The 26,203-nt window shown below is 42.3% G+C and overlaps 1 protein-coding gene across 2 annotated transcripts; it reads right to left on the bottom strand.

Moving 5' to 3' along the window:
- Positions 1 to 616: 616 nt before the first annotated feature.
- Positions 617 to 20,908, bottom strand: hs3st1l1 (heparan sulfate (glucosamine) 3-O-sulfotransferase 1-like1). 2 transcript variants are annotated; one of them, XM_049736224.2, is made up of 2 exons: positions 20,454 to 20,908; positions 617 to 2,004 (listed from the first exon to the last, which is right to left on the bottom strand). In XM_049736224.2, the coding sequence occupies exon 2, from the start codon at positions 1,828 to 1,830 to the stop codon at positions 919 to 921; it is 912 nt and encodes a 303-aa protein (XP_049592181.1). In that variant the 5' UTR covers positions 1,831 to 2,004; positions 20,454 to 20,908; the 3' UTR covers positions 617 to 918. The 2 variants fall into 2 exon arrangements, with proteins under 2 accessions (XP_049592181.1, XP_049592180.1); XM_049736223.1 differs by lacking the exon at positions 20,454 to 20,908 and adding an exon at positions 17,423 to 17,678.
- Positions 20,909 to 26,203: the final 5,295 nt, after the last annotated feature.

The raw sequence follows: 26,203 nt of genomic DNA, 5'->3' as shown, positions 1-26,203 counted from the left end.
GGGCTCTCCAAATGACTTATCTTAAAGTTCAGTGTCTCTGTCCCGAAGCGTGTGAAGAATAGTTTGTCTCCAAAGTTGCCCAGTATGAGAGGCTACAAAAGGGAATGCTACTTTTGTGAATACTTGATGAGCTGTTCAACTCAGTTTGGCTACTGGCAAGGGAATGAAAGGTTATGGGAGGAATTGTGTTTTTGCGTTATACATACCAGGGAAGGCGATCCCATATCAGCCAGGGTCACTGCCATCACTTTTGTACTAAAAGGAAAGTGTACAGTGAGTGCTTGGACTACGTTTTCATCTGGTATGCAAGTGCCCCCTGCTGAGCAAAAGGGAGAATTCCCTCCCTTGGCGAGGTTCGCTTTGTCTCCTGCCATCCAATCAAATGGAACACACAGACAATTACGTAGGCGGTGGGGGGCAAGCCGCCCCAGGTGACTTACACAGCTAAAAAAAATCTAAGGACGCTCCTTCAGTGTCCAAAGCCATTCGAGTACTTCTCCAGCTGTACTTCAACAGCTGTGCTCCAAGGCAGCCATTCCCATGCATTAACATCTACTTTTCACAACACCCCTGCTGCAACAGATGGCAAAAAAACAAATCACACCGGCATGCCGGGAACATTTCAAAGAACAATTTATTATCAAGATATCAAACAAGACAGAGAAGTGGGGTAGTTCACCAGGTTCATTTGATCACTTAGTGTGGGTGTGTGCTTGGCAGAAGTTTTTCCATTTTGCCTTATTGTGTAAAAGCAGTTAATAACCAGTCAGCAGAAACTAGAGAAGACAAATCTAGAAATGAAGGAGAGGCTTTCAATGTCAGTTCTGTAAAGTGCTTGAGGCCTCATTTGGCCCTTCTGCCTGCCTGCCTGCCTGCCTGCCTGCCTCCTCTGAGTACCATTTCTGCCGCCGTGCTTAATTATTGCCAATTGAAGGTGCGCTTCACCAGCCGAAAGAAGGTTCTGTTGTGCTCCTGCAGGTAAGAACGAAGTTGTTGGAGAACAGTACTGTTGACCACGGGGTGCGGGCGGCCCTTGGACTCGTGCAGACATCGCTCTCGACCGTCGCTTCGAATACAGTAAAATCCCTTCGTCTGATTGAAGTAGAAGTTGGAGGCGACTATCCTGGGAGGCAAGTTGAGGAAGCGCTCCACTTTTTGAAGCTCTGGCAAGGGGTCGTGAATAAGCAAATCCCCATCCACGATATGAATCTGTTCCAGAGGGAAATGACGCAGCCAATTGCGCATGTGAATATCGTACAGGCTCCTCTGAATGGCCTTGTAGCGGGTGTTCAGGGCCCCGTTTCGTACCAGAAGGTTCTCGATGGCCTGCACCGGTTTGCGGTTCTCCAGACGGTTGAAGTACACCTGGGTGTAGTCCGAGACCACCCGCTCGGCCGGGTCGCGGAGGATCAGGAGCAGCTTCATGGACGAGTTCATCGTGCAGATGCGTTGGGGCGCGAGAGTGGACGTGAAGTACCCCGGGGTCTTCTCCATGGTTATCTGGTGCGGGTACGAGTAGGGCATCAGCTCACGGTACCACTCTAAGCCTTTGGCGTAGTTCTCGTCCCAGTCGAAGAAATGCACCTCGGTCGCGGCGGCGGCCACCTCGGGATGGATGTCGAGCATTTCCAGCAGGGCTCTCGTACCTCCTTTGCGTACCCCGATGATAATGCTATGCGGGGCTCTTTTGCTAGTCCCCGGCGGAGGGGACGAGGCCACGTCTCGGTCGTTGTCGGTAACATCTATTCGGTTCAAACTAAAAGCCGCCTGAGGTGGGGCGGCAAACGTTTGAAGAACCAAAAGGAAGGCGGATGCCAGGAAGCAAGCCATGGTGATTGGCAGGAGAGTGCAAAATAATGGTGGAGAACACAGAGTTGTGATTTAGCTGTAAAGCAGATCTGTCTCTCTGGGCTCGGTGCTAACAAGAGCAGTGGAAAGTGCAGGTTTTATCAGCCATGGATTTTGAACAGCGGGAGAAGAAATTGCAGGCGATCCACAGCACATCTGTAGAGTAGGAAAAAGGAAAGAGAAAAAAAGAAGAGTTTTTAGGTTTGACATGAAATGCCCGCCGCTGCGGGATGAATGTCTGTCTTGTATGAAAGTGGCAATTTCTTCATTGGCCTGAAAATCCTGCAATCCAGCCCTAAATACAATCCACGTCTCCTGGAAGTGGATAGGATGCTACGTATCTATTCATCTTTCTCTGAGCCTCCTTCATCATCTTTCATCCAATCTTATTCGCCTTCTCACTGTATCAAGCCATTTTCTATTGATTATGTAATTCCTCTGGCTGAAAAACGTCCAACAATGCAACTCGTTGGGCGACATCACCCGAGTATGCAAGAATGGCTGAAGGCCCGCTGAGTGCTTTGTCTTTCTTTACCAGGCCTGAATCAATACTCCAATCGATACACATGCTGCCGGATTGCCTTCGTATCAATGATGCTGAGACACACAAAGACATATTTAGCGCAGGAAATCAGATGAGTTCCCACTTGTAGGAGACTTTGATTTCCTATAAATGGCAAGAAAGCTCAATAGAAGCCAGCGCAATCAGCTTTTGTTTTCTGCCATTAAATCTGATTCATTATACGACCATATAAACCATGGCAAAGTCAAAGAATGGAATAACTTTAATTATTGTTATTTTTATTTTGTAAACCTATCTTGGTAATAACATACATCTGGTATTATATCATGTTTTCTTGCTTTGGTAAAACATCCAGGGAGGAAAAAAACAAAAAAAAACAGACTATGTATATCATTTCAAATCCGTTCCTTAAAAGCATCTGAGAAAAACAAGCCAGGCCTGACAGTGCTAGTCAAAACAAAGAACCTCGTAAGGTCATCCTCACAAACAAAGATACTGCTTGCATGGGAACGGATTTTTAGTTAGTTCTACCTCAAATCTACTATTGAGGAGAGAGTACGAATGTTATACTTTTGTCGTTCATGCAGCAGTTAGGATAAAAAAAGATTTGTCAGTTCAAACGGTTCTATTGCTGCAAAATAAAGATGTAAATTGTTAAAATGATAACAGCCCCTTCCTGTCACATATGTCAAGAGCATGAAAATGGCTTCCGAGAAAGCCTCGGGCGAGAGAGCATTAAATATCATGTCAATTTTAAATGCAGTTTAAAACTTGAATGCATTCAAAAAGGTGCTTTCATTTTTCAACCGTTCAACTTTCTTTGTGCGTGCTCATTCTATAATAACCATTAACGCTCACATCTATGCACTTTTGCACAGACTTTTCAGTGAACCTAACTTCTTTTTGCAACTGTGCCAACTGTCCCACCTCCTGTCAACGAACCACTACACCATCAGTGATTATTTGATCGTGACAAAACAATCTGGAAATCTTTGCAAATTCAATTCTATTTATAATCACAAAGAACACAATGCACAACACATTTTCATCCAATGCCAACGGCGGCCATTGGATTATTGGACATTTTTCAAGCACACAAAGGCGTGAGCCGTGCATTTCATTTGCACGCGGCCTCAGTGTAGGTCTGGCCCCCAACAGGTGGACTGGAGAGAGCCTGCGCACCCTACAGAAGCAGTAGGAGGGGAGGCCTTTATGTGCTGTGACAGGCGCTTCTGCCTGTCAGCCATTCCATGGCCAAGCGCTGCCAAATCCAATGCTAACAGCTCAGCAGCTTTACAAGCTCCCTGTCTGATCCAATCGCAGTCGGCTCACAGAACACCAGCACCTGGAAGGAGTTATTGTTTCACACTACAATGTCTCTTATTGCTTTAATCAGCGCTTGATGCATATCCCTTCCAGCTTCTCACATAGCCGTTGACAGATATACTGTCTGGCAGATCACTGAACCAAGTTTATTTCTACACAGGTGAGAATATACAGCAATGTTAGTTGTCCATGACAGAGAATGAATAGTATATGCCTGTGGGTTGTCTATCGACTTGTGCTGCTCAACCGTTTGTGTTCAAATGGCTTAAAGGGGTTAACACTATCAATGTCAGCGTTAGTACATAAATGGCATATAAAGCCAAAGTGTGGAAATATAGCTGTAGTCTACAAAAATGAACATTCTAGACCGCAAAATCCCCTGGGACTCATTGTTACAAAGCAGTTTTCCGTTTTTATGCCCAACATATTGAGAATAAACCACCAGAGAACTGTAGAACTGCTGCAATTTTCAGCTTGTAATTTCTTTGTTTACCACTGCCTTTTATTAAATCACCTTTGAGTCTGCACAGTAACTTTAACAGATGACTTTTATGTGTGTTATTGTCCTCTGCTAGCTTTTATATTCTATATAACTTTATTTAATTCTCTTTTGAAAGATCTTTTATAATGCTATTTATTTATTTATTTTTTGCACGGCTGTTGACAAATGATCAAACTGTAGATATGATCGTCACCTAAGAAGAGATTGCAAAGCTTCTGTGGTCACTGTGCTCAATTTACACTGCACAAGGCATAATGTAGGAGAAATTGCTTGACGATCAAATGTGTTTTCCATTCACCCCCAAGGACTCAATACACAATCTCCACTATATACATGCAAATCACACAATTTCACGTAGCTGCGCCATCTAATGAGATCCGATAAAAGAGTTACATTCATGAAAAATAAAATAAAATCGTACCATTACTGAGATAACTATGCTCACTTTTGATGCTTATTATTGAGAGTGTAGTTTGCATAACTTGCATAGGGAATGCAGTGACTTCTACTTTCAGATTATGTACACCAACGCAAAACAAGGTGCAATGTGCCTAATTGTGAAACGCACTTCCCAAACAATCGATCGATTTGAGTGATATCGATCAACGTGACCCCATTCGAGATCCCTGAATTGGATTTTATTTGTTCACTTTTTCTGTGATATCCGGAACATTATTGAAAATTCTAAATCACAAATCCAACTAATTGTCCTCTCCCACTGGAGCTGATGATTGTAGCTCAGCAGAGCAGTATTGGCTCATTTTTATGAAAAAGTTGTCTGCCATCCGATCAGAGCAAAAGGGCTGACTAAAAGGACAGTCTATTCATTATATGGCAAAAGACATAAGAGGACGGCTCGGCAGGTTTACGGCGCCGCAGGGGGTGGACTTCCTCTAATTAACCCAAACAGCAGGCTCTATACATGTTTGGAACAAACTCTTTCATATTCTGCCATCAAATGTGGCAAACAGCAGGTATTGTACAGCGCAGTCTTGTTTCATTAATGGCCGCTCATTAAGAGCGCTAGTGGAAAATAATTACAACGACAAAGAGGGTTGATTCCAAAGAGATCATTTTTGCTCTCTTTATTTACACACGTGAACGTTACAATGATTGATTATTCTGACACTTTACGCCTGAATTTACATTTTAAATAGGGACAATGCTTTATCTCTGGCATGCTGATTCTCTGGCTGGCCGAATATGAGCTTTTTCCGCACAAGACAATGGGGACCTTAACTTTATAGTATCTTGCCCAGCATTTTAGCTCCCCCTCTAGAATTCTTTGTGCACCAGTAACTTATCGGAATGCGTAGACGTAACATAAGCTATTCTCCCTTATAGTAATTGACATTACATAATGACATTGTATACCCAAGGATGACTCCTTGGGTATACAATGTCATTATGTTTCGATTTTGTAGCACCGGTTTAAAAAAAAAAAAAAAAAGACAAATAAACAGATCTGAATTTACATGTGGTCATCAGTGACAGCCCAAATGCACACATCCATTTGAATGTTTCAAAGCAACACCTTGACCTCCCCGCCTCCCTCCCTCCCTCCACGATTGCGGCTTTGCTAAAAGCCCTGCCACGCAGTGAAGGATTAATGGGTGTGTTCAACCCATCTGAACTATTTACTATTATTAGAGACATTTTGTGCGATCAAACAAATTGCCACATTCAGTCACCAAGCGTTTGAGAAAAACTAGAAGCGAAGCCCAATATTTTTCTTGTTGTTTGGTTCAAAAGGGGGAAAACATTTAAGGTGACCATAGCGCATATGAAGACGACGAAAGGACAGATCTAGGAGAGAACATCAAATAATTCAGCATGTTTTCAAGGCATTCTTTCTACATGAGACTTATTCAATCCATGCACTCTCCTCCAGAGCCACCTGCTGGACTAGTGTCACACTTTTGTAAGAGGAACAAGTCAAAAAAATGCAAATTTTGTGTCCTCACAAAATGTGATCTGCATGCTCATGTGAGAAGATGTCTTTGTTATGAATTTAAAGAGCGAGTAATGTGTCATTTGCTTGTAGAGACTCATGTGGCCCCGCAAGCTAATTATAGCATTTTATCTGTAATCTGCTAAACAGTGAATTAAACCTTCACAGTACGACAGCCTTTTCAGCACTTTCTTCCCGCAAAGTGGTTTCACTCGGAACGCTGTCACTTCCAATTATCAGTGTGTCGACTCGCTGCACGAGTGCAGACCATGGGTGCTGAAGCTGATGCCTTCTGCCTCCTTAACATATCAGTCGATTCACATGATGAACAAAAGCAAGTGTCAAACATACATTGCTTATCAAGCTACCTGGGGCAAGCCTAAGAGTTGTGTTTTGGTCATAACCTAGGACATTACAAGAAGGTATCCAATCACTGTGTTGCCTGATAATCATCGGTGAGCTTGCTGCATCTGGTAAAGCTTTCCTCTCCAGTGAGATCGAAATCAGTCGCCTCTTCACGTAAATAATGCACAAGTCATTTCTCTCGGCCAGATTAAAGATATTCTTACCACGCCTTTCTAGGGCTCAAGTAAACTAATTGCCTTTTAATCTATTGTAAAAGGAGCAGAGAATCAAATAGCTTTATCAATCGTGAAATAGTGTGTGTGTGTGTGTGTGTGTGTGTGTGCGTGCGTGCGTGTGTGTGTGTGTGTGTGTGTGTGTGTGTGTGCAAAATGATTATTTTCGGCCTCATTAATACCGAGCCGCAAAAGTGAGAATCAAACGCTGACTGTCAAAAGTAGCCATGTGTATTGGGAGTTATTCTTATGTTCACTTGAAAGAATGCGCACATGAATGGTCAATTCAATCAACTGTCAATTACTAATTGTTAGGGACTAATTATCATTTCCTCACTGACTGCACAGCCAGTAAGAACTCACAGAATTGAGACATTGAGTATCTGCAGGTGGGAAAGCCACGACAATTGAGATTTTAGTTACAATTATTTCCAAACTGAAAATTGGCAAACGTTTTTTTTTTGCAAACACCTCTTAAATCCACATTTTAATCCCATCCTTCCTTCCTTCCTTCCTTCCTTCCTTCCTTCCTTCCTTCCTTCCTTCCTTCCTTCCTTCCTTCTTTCTTTCTTTTGTAGACAAACCCCCTAAAACTCTGCCACCGTGCAAATACATTTGAACTTAACTATGTCTTGTTTATTTCGCCCAAACTACAACTGCTGTGTAAATTTCAACAACATCAACTTGGAAAGCCTGGCTGGCTTTGGCACCCAAAAATTCCCATTGGAAGGCAGATATCATCAGCCATCCATCCGCCAGTGTTTTGCTGCCATCACAAATATGTGCTGTGGGCTGCCAAGCACTGATGCGATCCAACACTGCGCTGCAAGGAGCCACGTAATGCTATGTTCAACTTGGAGCTCATTTCCTGTTTTTGCATGCATCGGCGTAAAAAAAACACACACACACAGTCAGTTGAAAGTCATTCTGCAGCAGGGGCAGCAGCAGGGAATGGCGTGCATGTTTTGGGGAAATAGACTTCATGGAAGATGCGGGCCATTCACAAACAAAGCATGCCAGGTGGTGACGGTGATGGTGCACAGAGCTGCAACGACAGATAACACACACGCCGCTTAAAAGAGATTCCGGAATTTGGAATATTTACATATCTGCTTTGTAACTGAACTGTCACATTTTCTTTGAAATATGGCCTTGACCTTAGCAAGAATGAAGTTTTACCTCATCTGCATAAGTCATTTCACTTGCTGCATGCTATTCAACAAAAATCAGGCCGGCGAAGGTGGAAAAGTCGCTCTGCATGATAACGAGGTAATCCTGATAAATTGTACTCTAAATCAACAGCAGCATAAATGATGCCTGGCTGAATATAGAAGGAAAACACCTTACAGGGGAGTAAAATCACTTATCTCCATGCTTGACTTAGAGTAGCTTGCAATTTCCTACTGGCCTGGCAAATGAGATCTTAGCAAAGTGTTTATCTAGGATAACAATCTCTTGCTCCATTTCATGCCTTACGCTCTGGTGCCAAATGCCTTGGGAGTCTCCAATTCACTATCTGGGTGCCCACCAAGAAATGACAACGTTACATCGGTGCCAATGTCACAACATCAGCGTGTGTCAATACAGGCTCATTTGCAGAGTGACAACAACCACGACATAAAAACTGTTGACATTTCTACACCAAGAAAACAAGTCAAGTGAAAGATGACCTGATATGATTTTTTTTCTGATATATTTTTATCGTGGGCTTACGTAGTATATGTTTATTTTTTATATTATTATTCTTAAGTGATGGCTGGTCACATCCCAAGCTTTTAATTGGCCCAAAGCTACAGCAGTGAGGCATCATTTGATTAAAATACATGTTCTAATGCCCAAATGTGTACTTCAGATTGTCAAAAGATACGTGTTACTTGAGAAAAAGTTGTGGCACCAGAACATTTGGTAACTCAGGGAACATGCTCTTGTCTCTGATCTTCAGGCACAAGTGTTTGGCCTGAGAAAAAGAAGCGCTCACCCATAGCTTTCTCTTCCCACCAGGGGAGGACTTTTACCAAGCCTCCGAGTTCTGCACTGGAGGAAAAAGGAACTATCTGCCTGCCTCAGCGTACCTCTGGCAGCTTTGAAAGTAATCCCACCATACAATTGTAATATCTGGTGGGGGGGTAACTGTCTGGAAAGTAATGACAATATCTGAACATCTGCCATCCTCACTATGTGACAGAACCAGGTTGAGGAGACAGAGGGAATAAAACATTGTGCCATTTCAGCAGGGTGACTTTCATAACAGAAAGAGAATCGTCTGTGCAGACCTGATGCTCGCTCAACCCGCAAGCAGCCTACATAAGGCTAATGAGGGTGTCGTATTATTTTCCCCCAAAAGACAGTACAATGGATTATTTTGGTGTCAAAATGATGCATGAAGCCAATGCCAAAGATGGGGGAGCTTTTTGGTTGCACGCTTGGTTCTTCATGAATATGTCATCAGTCACTCCTCCTCTGCCTCCACGGCCCTGTAAAACCAACCAACCAACCAACGTCTTTATGGGAGATAAGAGGCAAAGGAGGTCGCAGGTCCAATAAGTCCTTTTATCACCCCACGTTTCATGGCTGAATTTGCTGAAGAAGAATTCTTAATTAGAGAAGTTTGCGAGCCGGGCGTCAAGGGTCTAATGGGGAAATAAAGCAGATCGCCAATACGATATTGCTCGTTGGCCTGCCGTGAAAGCTTTGGAGAACGTTAGCATATATTTTGGGGCAAAATCATTGGTTCACTAGTAGTGGAATTACAGCTGAGTAGGTCATTTGGTAGCTTCAACTGCATGTAGCATCGCTTTGTCTTCTGCGCATGCTCTTGCGCTATCCACAAAGAATCTTAGTACAGCCTAACTTGGATATCCTGATTTTTCTGCAGTGGAATGGCCTTGGGAAGAAAATAAGTCAAGCTAAAGCTTAAAGATTCAAATGGAATATAAAATGAGAAAAGCCTTTTGTGTCTGCGTATCTTGGTAACTTGAACACGCTCATTTCCGCATTCAGCTGTGGAAAGGCTAAACATTGGGAAATATTTTCAGCGGTGTCCACATACGTATTGTGCATTTTGGGGACAGCTGATCCATTATTAACAATATTATGGTGTTGAATGGATAAAAAGTCTCCAGTCCATCCTGTCACCAAGACATGGAAGGAGAGGAGAGGAGAGGACAGGAGAGGGGCGTGGCCATAGTCCTCATTTCTGGTGGGCGCTTTCAAGGTCGTTTGTCATCTACTGATTTCTCCGAAATTAAAAATACAAGCTAACTTCACTTTTGAGATTGATTGAATCGTAAAAATGTATCATCTTGGCCGGATGATTTCTTTAGCTTTGATTGTATTGCATAAATGTAATGGCTTTTGGTCCCAGTGTAAAACCCAGCAAATGCAAGCAGTGACGGCTGAGACGAGCTCAGCTTTAATTGAACAATGTTGTTATCTGAACATTGATCTTATGCATACCGTGGGAGAAAATGAGCAATTTAATTACATTTTTCCCCACATAGGGGAGGAGGCTCTGTATATTAAAAAAAAAAGGAGAATAATGAAGACTCTGTATATAAAGTATCAACTTTGGAGTTTTAATGGTGCTTATAATTTGGCTGTATGTTGTTGCCAAACATGCAATTTGAGCTACTTACTAAAGATAAGCAAGATATTATACATTGTCTACATTGGTGAATGGAAAAGTGTATAGACAATGAAGGAAGAAGTTTAGAAAGTAATCCTCTCGCCAAATTAAGCAACATTCATTTAGACAGGACTTGTTTTGGCTTTGGCTGATTTGATCTCTATGCCAACACTCATCAGGCTCCATCAGCATGAGACAAAGATGAGCTGAAAATTGATGATTAACCTTTGTAATCCTACTTGTAAATTGAAAAACACAAAGGTGCATTTGAATGATTGCTGAAAACTGAAATGGGATAGCGCTTGGCTGGATAATGAAGACAGCTCAGGTTTTGTTGTTTTCATGCAACATACTTGAGTGGCAAAAGGATGGCAGTAATTGCCGTCCACATTTTGAAAAGAGCCATAAATTACCTGCGGAAGTGAGTGCTTGTCATTGTTTAGATGACTTTATTAAGGAGTAATCAGACATTAATAAGTCGCTTCTCCTTGTTTAACTCCAACTCAGGAGATAATTGTGTCATTTACTAGCCAATGACTTTGCAAGGACTCTGAACTTTTGGAGGGTGACTTGCATTGAATCATAGGCCAGCATAGCTCGAACTCAAAATATTAAATAAATACGTAGCTCTCCAATAAAGGATGACTCCATACATCTCTCCGTATATGTCAAAGTGGAACGACTGGGTCGGATGCACCCGCACCTTTGAAATAATCTTTGCAGTTCCAACTCAGCTTCGATGTCAGAACCCTTCGTCAGTGAGACAGACCAAGTTAGCGTAACTTTGATTTGTTGATCGATCAGTGTGTTTTGAAATGACAAAAACCCACCGGAAGTGCCCAAATAGTGGTACTTTGTGACATCAAAAGCCATAGCTCATCCTTTCTTTGCTCCAGACCTCCAAAGTAGATCACATCTTGGACCATGTAATCTTACGGTGGCTTATTAAGCACTAAACATGAGCCGAAGCTGCTTTGGAAACTCACTTGAAAGGTGAAATGACATTACTCTACTGTAAATTGGAGAAGTACTTTGCAAGCTGCTTATCAAAGCACTGCGATTAAAGCGGCTGCAAAATTCAAGAACTGCAGTAGGCTGGCACGGCAAAGGCAGATGTGCTGAACGGCACCACTAAAAATGATGATTTTAATTGATTTGATCGGCAAATTGCTTTATGCTATCACATTTATTCACGTAGCAGCAAATGAAGTGTTTGTAACCCAAGGATAACTGGCTATATTGGCTGGCTCAGATTCATGTTGCCCTTGAAAATGGCATGAAAATGCCCCATTTGCGCCACGCTGCACAATGTTTCAGTGTGCTACTAATGTTTCATAATTGCCGTGTTCACCTCTTTGGTGAGCTTAATGCGAGAAGAGGTGGAGTGCAGTATTATTACCATGGCTTGCTTGCTTGCTTGCATGCAAATAGTTAAACCAAATAGCTACAAGGATCAAAAATAAAAACGGAGAAGAATTACCACAGCTCATTATTAGCAACGGTAAACGTGGTAAACAGCCACTTCACACACAATGTTGATTCACAGAAACAGCACAAAAGCATGATTACGAGATTAACGGGAGAATGCCAATATGGTTGGGATTCAAGACTGGAGCTTAAAATGGCAATACCAACGTCTGTGCTTATTCCATTATCCCTCATAATGTTATTGCAAAAAAAACATTTCAGTTTGACTTTTTCGTATCTTACACTATTTTGGTGGGATTTGTCTACATTTTGTCATGGCCAGCGGCATAGTTGTATTACAAACTAAAAATAAACACTCTGTATCCCCCAAATATCTGCAACATGCATTGTCATCATTGTGTAATATGCTTACCAGATGGAAAAGTGACAATCCCAAGCTTGAAAGGTTCCAATAGAAACACAAGCACTTGGCTTGAGTTCTTCCTCTAAGACAAGGTCTGTCTGTGGTCAAAAATTGTTTGAAAATGTTTGAAAAATGAATTCAAGGTTTACTTTGAGCTGCAATCAGCTTTGAGGTGGAAAATTGGGAGGGCATCATCTCACCAAACCTCAAACAAGACAAAGACTCTTCTTCAGGACAACGGAGAGCTCCCAACACTGCCGCTGCCTATACGATTGATTTAGCGAGGAGCTCTTTTTAATATGCATCCTGAACAAAACGTCACTTTGTAGCTCCAAAAACGAATGTCAAAGGTTCATTTGCAAATACGTACGTCTGCGTTAAAGCAAGATGAATTTATTACTGTCGTCAGCAGGCAAATGAAGAGCACATTTCACCAACTTGAATCTCATCATCATCCTCATCATCTGCTTTTCTTGGCTTTGTGAAAGTGCACACGGCCGCCCACGCAGTCGCAAGCAGTATTTACAGCTTGGCCTTGGAGGGGCATCGGAATCAAAACAAATCTCTCCTCTCCTCTCCTCGAGACAGGGTCGCGATCTCCCCCTGGAAGAGACAGCCACCATTTATCTAGCAACTATGACACCGCTCGGACATGGAAAACCGCAGACAGGTGGCCAACAAAGCAAACGAAAAATATCCTAATCCATCACCAGACGATGATGAGGCTTTATTGAACCTGATCCTACATTATACAGTACCGGCGTGTAAAAGTATGGCCTCACACGCATTTGCACTATTGTTTATTTTTAGGGTGTTATACTTGGGTAGAGTTTCTGAGTGCGTTTCTATTTTCCGAATAGTCACATATCAAGTAGTTAAAAGCTGGAGTCGGAACGTGCCCGAAAGTCTGAGCTGAGGTTTTTGTTGATGAAGACGCAGCACCCAAGCAAGAGCGTGCGACAGCGCCAATACTGCTTTTGATGCGGCACATGGCCGATGCGAGGCTGTAACTGATGTACAGCATATGGACAAAGGTCTGAGCGCCGCACATTTCCGCCTGCTGCACTCTCATGAATTATGGAATTCAGCACAAATATGCAAATCCGGGCATTAGCCTAGTTATACTGCTGTACTGTAACTTACAGTGACTTATTTATTATGTATGAAGCGAGTATCGGAGTGAGAGGTCCTGGCAATCGGCTTCCTTCAGATGCACACTTTCACATCTTGATGGCGCGTAAATAGCAGGAGCGGTACATGGCTTCGAATCGCAAGCTTCTTTCCACTCCCAGGAACAATTAGAGCCTGCCTCCACACTCAATTGCCAAGCTACTTAAAATAACAATGGCTTGCACTGGATTTGGAAGCCTGGAAGATACATGGGGAATAAGTCTGCAGTTGGTGCTAATCCTCTAATTTCCCCCCACAAGGCTGATGTTAAATGCGATCAGCGATGAGTCGAGGGAGGCGGGATGGAGAATGGAGAACATGACAACTTTGAACGCACCCCGCCATCGATGCAGATTCGTTCATTTCACCTTGCATTGTGGGAAATATCATCAGGCTTGTCAACAAGCTCATTCAAGAAGTCAGTCTGCTGCTGCTGCTGCTGCTGCTGCTGCTGCTCAGTGCTGAAATTATACACACAGCAAGCTGCAGGCTCGAAGCCTAATAAAATAAATCCTGCAGCTTTGAGACAAACTGAGCTATAATTAGCTCCGGTCAGTCAGTCAGTCATTAAGCTCAAGACAGCGGATGAGTCGCGTTAAACAAGAAGTCGGGAGATTTTCGGCACCTCGTACTCGGGAGACGAGAATGAATTGCAGCTGGCGGTCATGCAAAATAGGCTCTGATGCAAAACCGTCATTGTGACAGGCAAATGTAGGCAAACCGTGTACAAATATGCAACATGCCTGCATTTCCTCAATACATGTACACTTTGTACACAGATGTTATGCAAACTATCTTTATGGTAGTAATAATAATCATATTTCATGTCAAAGAAAGCTCAAAGTGCTATGGGCCACTTAAAGAGCTTTCTGTCTTTTTAGGCAAATGTGTTGTAGAAATGAAACTAAAAGTGAGCAGAATGAATGGCTATTTCCCAGCAAACAATGGCATCATCATTATGTCAACAGTATGCAGCAATGGACTTGGGAAAACAATGGCAAGTCCTGCTGCGACGGACTTCAAATTTATGAGTTGTAATAAAAATGCTGTTATTTCAAGGAAACAGCGGAGTGAAATTTATTGTTTAATTTTCACCCAGTTATTGTTAAGAGCATATAAAAAATGTAGACTTTGTGTCTGTATTTCAAGTGCAGCATTTTTTTTTAAATCACCTCCATTTCATAGAATGCCCACCAAGCAGCTGGAATTTACACAGATGTTAAAAGAAGCTTTTGAACTTGTTTTGTTTACAGGTTTTCCCCAGGCTACAGTCTTCTTCCACTGAGTATCCCACTAGTTCCTCGTCCCACTAGTTCCTACTCTTTGTTCTTCTACTCTTTATTTACTATTCTATTTTAACACTCATCTTCTTTGAGCCACATTATTCACAGCAACAAGCTCATATTAATGACGTTTCTCTCATTGGCCCAGTTGTGGTGATGGCAAACGATCAAACAGTGACCAAGATAGGATTTTACAACTGGGAGGACCATGATCGTGCAAGAACTCCAATAGTCACTGGCTTGTGCGTTAATTATACCATACTATACAATTCTCTAGAGAACTCGGACTGTTTATAATGCCAGTAGATCTGTAAACATCCGGTTTTTTTTTTTTGTTTTTTGTTTTTTGTTTTTTTCAAGCATCTATCAACCTGCTAAAAGCGCAAAACAGTGCGAGAACATAATTGATATCATCCACTACTCAAGAGATTTAATATTATTCAAATGATTAGGGTCCAGGTAATCTTGGGGGGAAATCATCAAGTCGCTATCAAGGTATACAAACATCTAAAATCTTACAGTATGGATTACTTAACACACATCCAAAGCCAAGATCAATTGAAAGGTCAGCATGATTTCTATATTGCCAATGCTTCTACTCAACGTTAAGTCAAAGCCTGGAAACGGAATCATTCAGTGTTGAGCAAAAAGGCCCTTTGTTGTTCTTTCATGAGAAATCTTTTTCCCCTCCTTGATGAATAAACCAACACGCCTCCAACACTCGCATGCAGAGAATTAAAAAAAAGCTCAAGAATTAATTAACATTTTAAACAAATATCACTGTGTGCCTCAGCTAATCGTGTTCATTCCTTAATTGAACAAACAAAGCTTCATCAAATATTAATTCCACTTCCTTGTAATTTTCAATTGCGCTTGATTAGAAAAAAAACATTGCGAGGGAGGGAGGGAGGTTGGGAGGGAATAATGTTGTTTTGGTTTCGCTATATTTTGGCTTTGCTGAAGGGGAGCCAACTGGATGGGGTCCATCAAATAAACACCAAATAACTCAAGGGAAAGAGATTTTCTCATCACCTCCTCTTCTCTTTATAGCCTTGCCACATAAAGCTCTCCTCCCTCACATTATGGAGTGTAACATCCTCTCACCTAAGATCTTAATCCAGACATCTATCAAGACTGCTGGCATTTTTAACAAACGGGCTTGTTCAAATTTTGGCCAGGTGACACCAAGATGAGCTCAGTCATATGATGGGAACGCTTGATCCGGCTTCCGTTTTTACTGCAACATTTCAAGCGTGACATCATACCAGAGTGACTGTACACAGCAGCAAGCAAATCATTTCTTCCTTCGGATTGTTGAGGGGAGAGTGAAAACAACCAAAGTTATCCGTCCCAGTTTAGCTTCCAATAAACAGATGCAAGTTCGTTTATTTTTGCCTTTGATTGTAACTTAATAGTTACTCGTGCTTATTTTTTTCGTGTTTATCACAGCGTGACAAATGTTTAAATGCGACTTTATATCGCAGTTAATTAACGATGACAACAGTTGGAGGATGATATATGAATAATACACATTCTGCACTATATCCACGATGTCTACCCATTTTCAATAGTACGTGCCTTCGTTAAGCGAAGGGGAGCCGATCTCAACTAACTTTGGGCGTGAGGAAAAGCACGCCACACTGATTACCTGTCAATCACAGCGCACATACACACCAAAGAACCATTTGTTGTTTCAAATTAATCTAGGACGCATGCTTTAATGGAATCCGCACAGTAGGAGACTGAAGAAACGGGGAGAAGATGTAACCTCCACTTAGGAGGAATCAAAGCAAGTGTGAGGCAGCTAACCGCTTGTCCAACTGTGCTATCAATTCATTCAAAAATATTTTGAAATCAAAACAAATCAGAGGTCAGCCAGTATCAGAGCAGAGCTTTCTACGTTCTTCCAAGATACATGATAACGTATTCCTTTTGAGATTGAAGTCGCTCTGTGTCCAATGGGAAGTCATATTAACTCTGGTAATGCAGCCCAGTTATTGCCAGAACGTTAATAACATAAAGACATGAGGCAATCAATTGGCTTGGACCAAGCATGAAATCTAATATGGGATCTACCTGTAGGTTCTTTTTATAAAGTCCACCGTATTTCAGTGGAATTTCATCAGAGCATCTGCTCCAGTCAGACAATGGCTTTGCACCTTTGACAAATTCCTTCTATTCCTGAGGCACCAGCTCCCTCCCGTAAGTTAACATCGGCATGCTTCGAGTATCAAAGGTGAATTGCACAGCCTGTGGTCATTCCACTCTCATGACGTTAACGAGAAGCTGTTGCAATTTCAGAACTTGGACCGACCGAGACTGGACGCTGCAGGAGGAGTGGATCAAGGTCGCTTCACCTGAAACATCAACTACTGTACAATCGATAGAGAGGCATTTACAATCAGGTGCACAAAACAAGCGAAAACATTTCAACTGCTTTTGTGTTAAGCTGTTCTTGTACGGCAGCGTGCAACTGTGAATCATAAGCACCTCATTGAGTGGCTGTAACGTTTTAATTCGTAACTCAATAGGTGAACTCCTCGGGATTTATTGCCATAACGATAAGCAAAGGCTTGATCTTTTCTGTAATTGAAGATTTGATTCTGGTCTTCGCCTAAATGAGAAATGACTCACCTGTGAGTATCGATAAGCGACAGTACAAACCGACGGGTGTTGTTTTGCGCAAGTGCGTGCGTCCATCCGTGCGTGCGCGCGCGCGAGAGAGAGAGACACCCCGCGTAGTATATATTTCACAAAGACACAAAGGTGTGGAAAAAGTGGTTACCTCGGTGAGGATGTCAGCGCGTCTCGGCGTTTTTTGCTTTCGGGAGCGACAGATGAGGAAGAGGAGGAGGAGGAGGAGGAAAGGGAAGGATGGAGATCATGGCACAGCATGGAGCGCACTTTTGCCTACAATCGCTCCACATACATTCTACGCAAATTAAAACGTCCTTTTCTCCTGTCGCTTCTCTCTGATTGGTAGACGAATGCAGTTGGGAAGAGGAGTCGGCTGCTACCGCTGCTCCTTCTGACGAGCACTGACACGCGTGGAACGAGAGCGAGAGAGAGAGCGAGAGAGAGAGAGAGAGGATGGGTGAGAGGGTGGGAGGGGGCGAGTACTGTTAGGTGATCAGGTCAAGGTGCTCTCCTCACTTATGGATGGTGCTTGGACGATCAACCACAATCCTGACATCAATTATCCATCCATTTTCCAAATTGCTTGTTGTCATGTAGACTCCTGGGTGATTTTCGACCCTATTAATGCTCAAACTGGGAAATAGGTGAACTGGACTCACTGTCACACATATTGACAAATATGTCCATTCAACCATTGGACAATTTGATTAATTGCTTGCTTTTATTAACAAGACACACAAATTAATTAAATCAATAGTTAATCTAACGTGCATTTGCATATTCCGATTTTTTAAATAGTATTTGTACAACCATGGTGCATGTCACCGCGGGGCTTCACAGTCACCAAAGTCACCAAAATTCCAAATTATTATTCCAGATCAACAAAACTGGCTTGAAAACGGTCATAATGCTTATTTCCAACCCAAATATCTTGCAAACCTGCGAAAAAGATTTCAATATAAAATAATTTGACACTGGCAATAAATCAGATTCGGTTCCAGCGTGGTGTGATTACACCAAGGCCAATACGAGTCGCCAGTTGTGTTCATAACGTACAATATCGACTGTACCGCCTTGCAAAGTCAACTGTGTGCTGCGCCAAGAAAAGAAAACATGTTACACAGCAATATAAGACATAAGATGCTGGCAAAAGAAAACGACAATTTCAAGGCTGTCCTACTTCAGTCAGGTCTAACACAATTGGAACATGACAAACAATTGAGCAACCACATTGCTCATGCAGACTCTTGGAAAGCAAGCGCACAATGCCTGAAGGGGTCTACGTTGGGGTAAACCTCGGAGCATCCAATGAAGGGTCAGCGTGTGCCTAACAAGAGTGCTGATGATATGCTGCCTGAACATATTGCAGCAGCTCCATGGCTAAAAGACATAAGGGAAGCCAAATAGAGGGCAAAGTGAAGGGTGCATTTATATTTCAGCAGCCTGGTCGGACAGAGCCAGCCAGGGATCATGGCTGATGGCTTAGAAATGTATGGGGTTTGTAGGGCATGCTGAGGGGTGGAAACTAAAATTAGATCTCCAAGACCTGCCATTGGGTGGTAAGAACCAATCAGTAATGGAAAAGACACTCAATTTACATGCGCAGTGATGACTTCCAAATGCTCTAAATGACCTTTTTGATGTTGACTCTGTCTTAAGAATGCATATGCTATATTTCAGTACCCTTACATTTTAAAATACAATAAGGTATGTTTGGAAAGAATGATATATTTACAGTCAACGCCGGTACGTTCATTTCATATCTAGTTTTGCATCTAAATGGTGGAACAGTACAGTCAAACAATGTAGTTAAGATCATAGACACACTGTTCAGCTTTGTCCCATCCCATCCCGGCCTCAAAAGTGAAACACTCCTGATGATGAAATTTTCATTAAGCAGATAAAGCTGAGCATCCTTTCCGAATCCCCGGGCAGCTTGCATCAGCTTGTACAGATCCGAAAGCACACCCAGGACCGATGTCTTGTTAGCTGAGGGAACCTAATATGTTTGGAGTGGATCCTCCCTAAGGTATGCATGTACCATAAGTCACACGCTGCTTCCAGAATCAGCCGCTCTTCTTCATCACAGCACGTCACGGTTCTTGATCTGTCAATAATGCCCCTCTGCGAGTGCTACAAAAGGCTGGGAGACCAGACACCACGTGGGAATTCACTAGCTCTGCCTTCTGCCTCCAGTTAACCGCTGCAGGGAGAGTTGTTCGAAGACACTGCACAAACGGAAATTCCTGTTTGTCAGCTTCCAACACTATTATCCGCCACGTGAACTTCAATCAGCTCTTATGGGATGCAATACTTTTTCACTGACCACCTTTACCCATCTCATGGAGCAAAGAACTGCTTTCTCACACTGTTGCGATTTGCAGTGGCGTTATTTGCTCATTTGTTTATTTGTCAAATATTTACAGTGATTCATTGACACCTGCAAATGCTCCATTTGCTCAAATGAATTCAGAAGGGCCTAATAATATGGAATAGATGACATTCTGAGTTGCATTCATATTTGAATACGAGCAGGAGGAACAGACTGGTGCTTAGCTACGGGAAGTAGAGCTTATGAACAAGGTGCTTCCTATGAGTTTTCATACTTGGCTCTGCCCTCTCTCGACCGACACTGTAGACTGAAAAAGCCATGTTTTCAATACTCTACCACTTTCAATTATTTATTTGCTCTTATTTCAATTTCCAGGTATTTTTCTGTTCAACGAAAAAGCATCGATTCAGCGCATTTTCTCCGCAGGGGTCTGCCTAACTATTTGGAGAAGGTGAGGTCGTCAAATGATCATTTTGCTTTTGTTTGCGCGTTCATAGGTGATAATGTAGCACCTATGTATTACTGTGCAGGTAATGTGCAGCTGCTCCTTACCAGGCATGTGAAAATGGAGGCTTTGGAGTATCTCACCTTATTGACATGTGAAATGTGTCCTGGCTGCGGGAGTTCATTATCCTGCTCTTAGCCCGCTGGCCCAGAGAGCAAACTAGCGGGCGGGTTTGGAACCCGATTCAGAAGTGTAAACGATGGATACATGACTGCGTTGTCGGCTGACCTCACTTCAACGTTACTCACTCGTCAATGGAACTTCTTCACACAGGGAACATATTCTTTTCAAATGACACAACACTTTCCTTTGTTATTGCTGTTGATGATTGCGCAGGCGTACCTTGTAAAATGATTTCCGACAAAGGATCTGTCCGCTCTTTCGTCTGCCCGTCCGTTCATTCGTCTGTCCATCACCGGTCCGATCCAGAGGCAGGAGCCCACATCTCGGGAATTTGTGAAATAAATATTGACGGGCAATGATTCATGTACCTGTGTGTTTGCTTAAATAATCCACAATCACGCTAGCAAATATTTGGTGATTTGTAAAGGCCTGTTTTCGGGATATGCCGTGAATACGTGTTTGCATATTTATTAGCTTTTAAGGCTTGACAAATAACCACGTTAATGGCTGAACAGCGGATTCAATTCAAGCTATGATTATGGGAAAGCACAGACTTCTGCAAATGGACTCGGACATTCATCACCCATTTATGCACCCTTGAGCCTGTAATTTAGCACAGCTGCGCAAATTTCATAATGCAAAAGCACATGGTATACAGAGCAAAGGCTATGTTATTACATGCCTGCAAAGTCTTCATTATTCCGGCTGCTGGAAGGCCATCGAAGGAAGCTGAACACAGCCAGGCTTTCTTTGCATGATCTGGATCGACAAAGCCTGACAAAAAATCGAGCTAAACAGTTCTAGGATGCTGGTTATCAACTGGCTTTGTTAACCCGGGCTCTCACATAAAATGGACCGATTCGAGAGCTCCGCATTTCACCCAGGAGGAGAAAGCTGTGAACACGAAGAATAGATGAAAATTGCACAAAGTAACAATGTGCATTTTGTCCATGAGTTCAATCTGTCCAATAATGAGGGACTCATTTCAATCACTTTCATTTGCGGCTAATTTAAAGTGAAATCGTTCTTGAATTAATTGTCATCTGTGTGATGAATACTGATAGATGAATAAATATTGTATTTATTCGATGTGCTCCCATCACCGTCAAATGGACATGGTGGCGAATCAAAGTCAAGCATAAGCACACGATGCAAAGTGGTATGGAATGGCTTCATTTCTTGTCATCCCATGCTGTGACACATTTCCAAGTCGCAAGCTTGATTATGGCGCAGCAGACTGTGTTCTTGATCACATTTTCAGCATCGGCGACTGAATGCATTAAGGTCCCCGTGGCAAAGAAACGGAATGTGAGCGCATGGCTTGTCTTTGTCACATTGACGTTTGAGGCAATCAGAACGCAGAGGTCTCTTCCTCCCTCTCTGTGGTTTACCAGCCAGCCATCGTGAGAGACTCTCTCCCTCTGTCGCTTGATTCCAAATGCCTTTGCAACAAAAGAAACCGTTTGCAACAGTTTGCAACCTTTAGGAATCCTGACGAAATACCAACATTTACGACGTGCGCAAACAATCACGGCAAGGTGAGACACAGGCTTTAAGAATGGCGTCATGGAAATAAAAAGGCGCACTATTTGGACCGTAAGAAGCACTGATGCAATGGAGAAATAATGGAATCACTTTTTCAATCAAGTGATTCTTCACACCGCCTCCTCTGGATGCTCGTGATCAACTAGAAGCACATTTTGAAAATGGAATTACTGTCAGGGTCTGGGAGGGTTTTTTATTTGATCCACAGGGGGCAGCCATGAGCAGTGGCGGAGGACCCACAGGTGTGGCTGATCCCCACAGGTGGGGCTGATCCCCACAGGTGTGGCTGATCAGGCTCATCAGGGGAAGGCTTTTAAGGAGCGTACTGCCAGCGTCTCGTCGCCTGAGTGCCATGCCTATGTGATCTAACGCCTAGTTCTCGCCATTGTATTCTCATTGCATTCTCATTGCATTCTCATTGTATTCTCTGACCAAGTATTGTTTGTTCCATGCTCTTAGATTTCCTCCACGGACCACCGCCAAGATCCACCGTCATCGCAAGCTCCGTGCTCCTGGCGCAGCTCATCCCGCTCACCCTCCACTGGTATCACCGCCGTTAAAGACTCCTTAGTCCTTCTGGACTTCCGAGTTGGTTTCTGCATGTGGATCAAAACAATCGCTAAAACAATGACTATTACTTACTGCAAGAACTTTTGTAAAATCTAAACATTGTTTTTATAGATGTAGTGCAGATGACTCACTCTTTTCTGTGCTTCTAGTTCAACCTTTTACCCCCCCCCCCCCCCCCCCCCATCAATGTGGCTGCCTGTCAGGCCATACTAAAAATAAGTTGGCTTATATTCAAGCATTGCAGTAGGCACCTAGATGTGAATGTCAACTTCAAATCATCCAAATATGAGCTCACCAACAAAAGCACACCTGCAATACTGAATCTTGTGTTAAAGCTAATGCAGCATTTTGCTCTTTTATACCTCGGGAATTTGAAAAGGAGCAACACCTGTTGAAATAAGGCTTTGTCAAATAATCAATAGTGTAAAAATAGCATGGCAAATGGACTGGCACATTAAAGCGCAAACTTCGTGAGAACTAAATGTTCATTTTATATTCAGCCAAGCATGCCTAACAGGGACCTTCACCTTCATTCATAGCTTAGCAACAGTGAAGTAAATGGAACCAGCCGGCCTCCTCTCCCCTTTCACAGGACCCAGCTAGAAAAATATCTGGCTTGTAATTTCAGACCCATTATAAAGTCAACTGAATGACACGTCAGGACTGCTATTTAACCAAGTGAATTCGTTTTAATGTCGAGTTGAAGAAACTATTTGACTCGCACCATTCCAATTAGCACATGGATAAAAGCTCCAGGTGGACAATCCCATTTAGAAAGCTTTGTCTGGTCTGAAATAAATGGTAGGTTGTTCAGTGATGTACAGCCGAGGTGCTTAAGTTAATTAGGATTCCTTGGTAGTAAAGAAATGTGCCCAGTTCATTCACCAAATTCAACCAGAGGCAATGGAAGGTCCTTAGAAGCAGAAATGTTACAATTCCAAATTGAAGGCTAAGGTCACCCCTGAGTGTTTAAACACACGCAAGCGTATGCCAAACATAAACATCCTCCTTGCCTTTGTGAATAATTCGAATTGACTAAGCCACTCAAAGTTCAGAAAAAATAGCTTGTAGCTGAAACCAAATACTTCAAACAAACTAAACATTAACCAAACTCGCAACTATAGCATCCAAGTCCATGTGTGACCAGGGACTGAGGAGTCTCTGGATTTGTTTTCTTTGCTTTCTCTGTTCTTTCACTACCAGGCTTTCCCTTGTGGTTTGTGGGCAATATGGCCGTCCATCCCTGGCATCTGACAAGAAGTTTGGTCAATTGTGATGTTGCTGTTTTTCTCTGCCCTCTGCAGGTCCACGAGTTGATATTTTGTCTGAATGATCTCTGCCTTTGTTAGTTGGCGTGACAGTGTCAATGGTATCATCAGCCAGGTCAACTTCAGCAGGTGGTCTTTTTGTTTAGTCTGACATCCCAGTTTTGATTTTTTCTTTTTCAGAAATTGTACCTTGATCTCCTTTTAGGGAATGCCAAGTACCTGAGACACCCAAATTTGCATGTGGTGATTCTCCTCATGGTCAATCAAAAGCAAAGAGTACTAATTTTCTTCCAAGCATGTACCTGGCTTTAGTTCTGGAATAAAGGTGCTTCCACTATTCACAGTACATCACTCGTTATCTCTCTCATTATCTTGTGCAAAAGATAAGCCTTAATCATTTTTTTTTTTTTTTTTTGTATTCGACCTCGGCTACAAAAATTCAAATTCTGTAAGCGCTCTTGGTCGGTGTCGTGACTTTGGATTATAATTTATATTCCCTCTGCGTGGGAATAATCACAGTGCAGTTACTGTGTCCGGATAAAGTCAAAGAGCGGAAGGGAGGGTATAATTGATGCATTAAATAAACAGTTTTTCAAAAGAGACCCAATTAGCTGTAACGCCACAATAGAACATAACCACAGGCAATTTCATCTCCGCAGAGCATAGAGAGAAGAACATCAGAGTTATTCAAAATGCTAGTGGTGCTTTGGTGAATTGGAATACAATCAGAGGGAGGGTGATTTTCTCGGCTCAGATTACTGATGCATGCTTGACCAAGTAGGAACAATGAGGATATTAATTAGGAGACACGCTCACCCACCTGTTTGGAGCTTTTATCAGCTTCAACCATCTGCGGGCGAAAGCAATCTCACAAATAGATCTTGGGTGATGCCAAATTGCAAATGTTGGAGTCACGCCCCATCTAACCAAACATTCACAAAAAAGAACATACAGTGCTATAATTGAGAAACACAACCATGGACGGCTTCAGTTTGTTATGATTTTCACTTTCTGAGGCTTGTGATGAGGAGCAGGGCAATTCTGCTGGCCTGAAAGATCTCTTTTATCTACACTCATTTTTCCATTTCACCCTGTCGAGGGTGAAATACGTCATTAATTCATTTTGCCCAATTGCACATGTAATCCACTTGTCCTTGAAATTTGAAATGCAGCACTTTTAATAAAGCTGACTTTGACTTTGACTAATAGCAAATGGCATTTTAAGCATTCGCAATTAATACATTTGCCGAAAGTAAGTCATGTATAATTCAACAATTAAAAGTGTCACGGAGGATAAAACGTTTATTACTTCCGGCAACAAAATGACATTCACTCCAAAGTAGAGCAAGCATGATGGCGCTCAAAATGTTCAATCTCAACATCTTCAAACCGAAAGCTAGCATATAAGGAGTAGCGCTGGCTTTTCTCTTAAGCTTATAACCATGATCATAGCGCTTTTGTTTCATATCTTTTGCGATGGCTTAGAAAGAGATTTATTGGTAACCACTTCAAATTCAGAATTAGCTGAGAAGGATGCTACGTTCTGTGCTACGCATTGACTGACGCGCACGTTATTTACAGCTCCGACCAGTAAGAACAGCAAGGTTAGATGACGATAAATGATGCCATTTAGGCCATCTGGATCGTCAGCTCCAATGATATGTGAAAGCTTTGTCAGCTTTTCCATAATATCTTTTTTTTTTTTTCTCTATAAAGGTTATTAAAGTCCTTGAGTCTTTACAGCCGGAGAGAAATTCTGCTTGTGAGCCTGTTAGAGATGCATCACTGGTTAACACTCTTTATGATTGTGGACAATTGGAAAAATGATATATGTCAATCCTGCCAGTCGGCAAATGATTTCAAAGTGTTTCACTCAGGCTAAGTAAGCGGGAAATGCTTTAAATGCTTGTTAAGTTGTTGAGTGTTCAGGTAGACATAAGGTGGAATTGCAAAGGATGAAACCATAATTGGACTTATGCAGTTTTTGAATGAGCCTTTTGCACGCTACATTAGGTAGAATGTGGAGATTAGGTAAAAAGATATTAGAGCCATCTCGTGCTGCAGGGATGAGCTCATTTACCCAAATGGCCGTGAGAAATGATCCATTTAGACTTGCCCACAATTGAATGGCAAATAATCATGTATACAATGTATTTTCCTTAGTATTATGTCAACCAGTAACGACTAACCTTAAAACAGACATATCATCATCGTCATCGTCATGATATGTCTGTTTTTGTTTTAATGACTAACCTTAAAACAAAGACTCATCATCATCATCATGATATGTCTGTTTTTGTTTTAAGGTTAGTCGTTACTGGTTGACAGTCAATCCTTCTGAATAAGGTTGGCACAAAATCGAGACTTTTCTATTGTATTGTCATTACATTAATCATCGATCATTTTATTCATCAATCATCTGCAGCATTAATAATGTGTTATGTGTCAATATGTTACGAATACAGGTGGCGCTCATGGGAAAGCGAGTCTCAAATGTAAAATGACAAACGGCGCACAGACGATGGCTCGGAGTGTGAAATTCCATCTGGGCTCACCCGCATTTGGGACTCCATCTGCCTTTTGCAT

The sequence above is a fragment of the Syngnathus scovelli genome, chromosome 12, assembly GCF_024217435.2.
Source record: "Syngnathus scovelli strain Florida chromosome 12, RoL_Ssco_1.2, whole genome shotgun sequence".
In the NCBI taxonomy this organism is placed as follows: domain Eukaryota; kingdom Metazoa; phylum Chordata; class Actinopteri; order Syngnathiformes; family Syngnathidae; genus Syngnathus; species Syngnathus scovelli.
This window is presented reverse-complemented; position numbering and strand designations above follow the sequence as displayed.

Excerpts from the sequence above, each read along its gene's own strand:
- hs3st1l1 (XM_049736224.2), bottom strand. The coding sequence starts at position 1,830 with ATGGCTTGCTTCCTGGCATCCGCCTTCCTTTTGGTTCTTCAAACGTTT.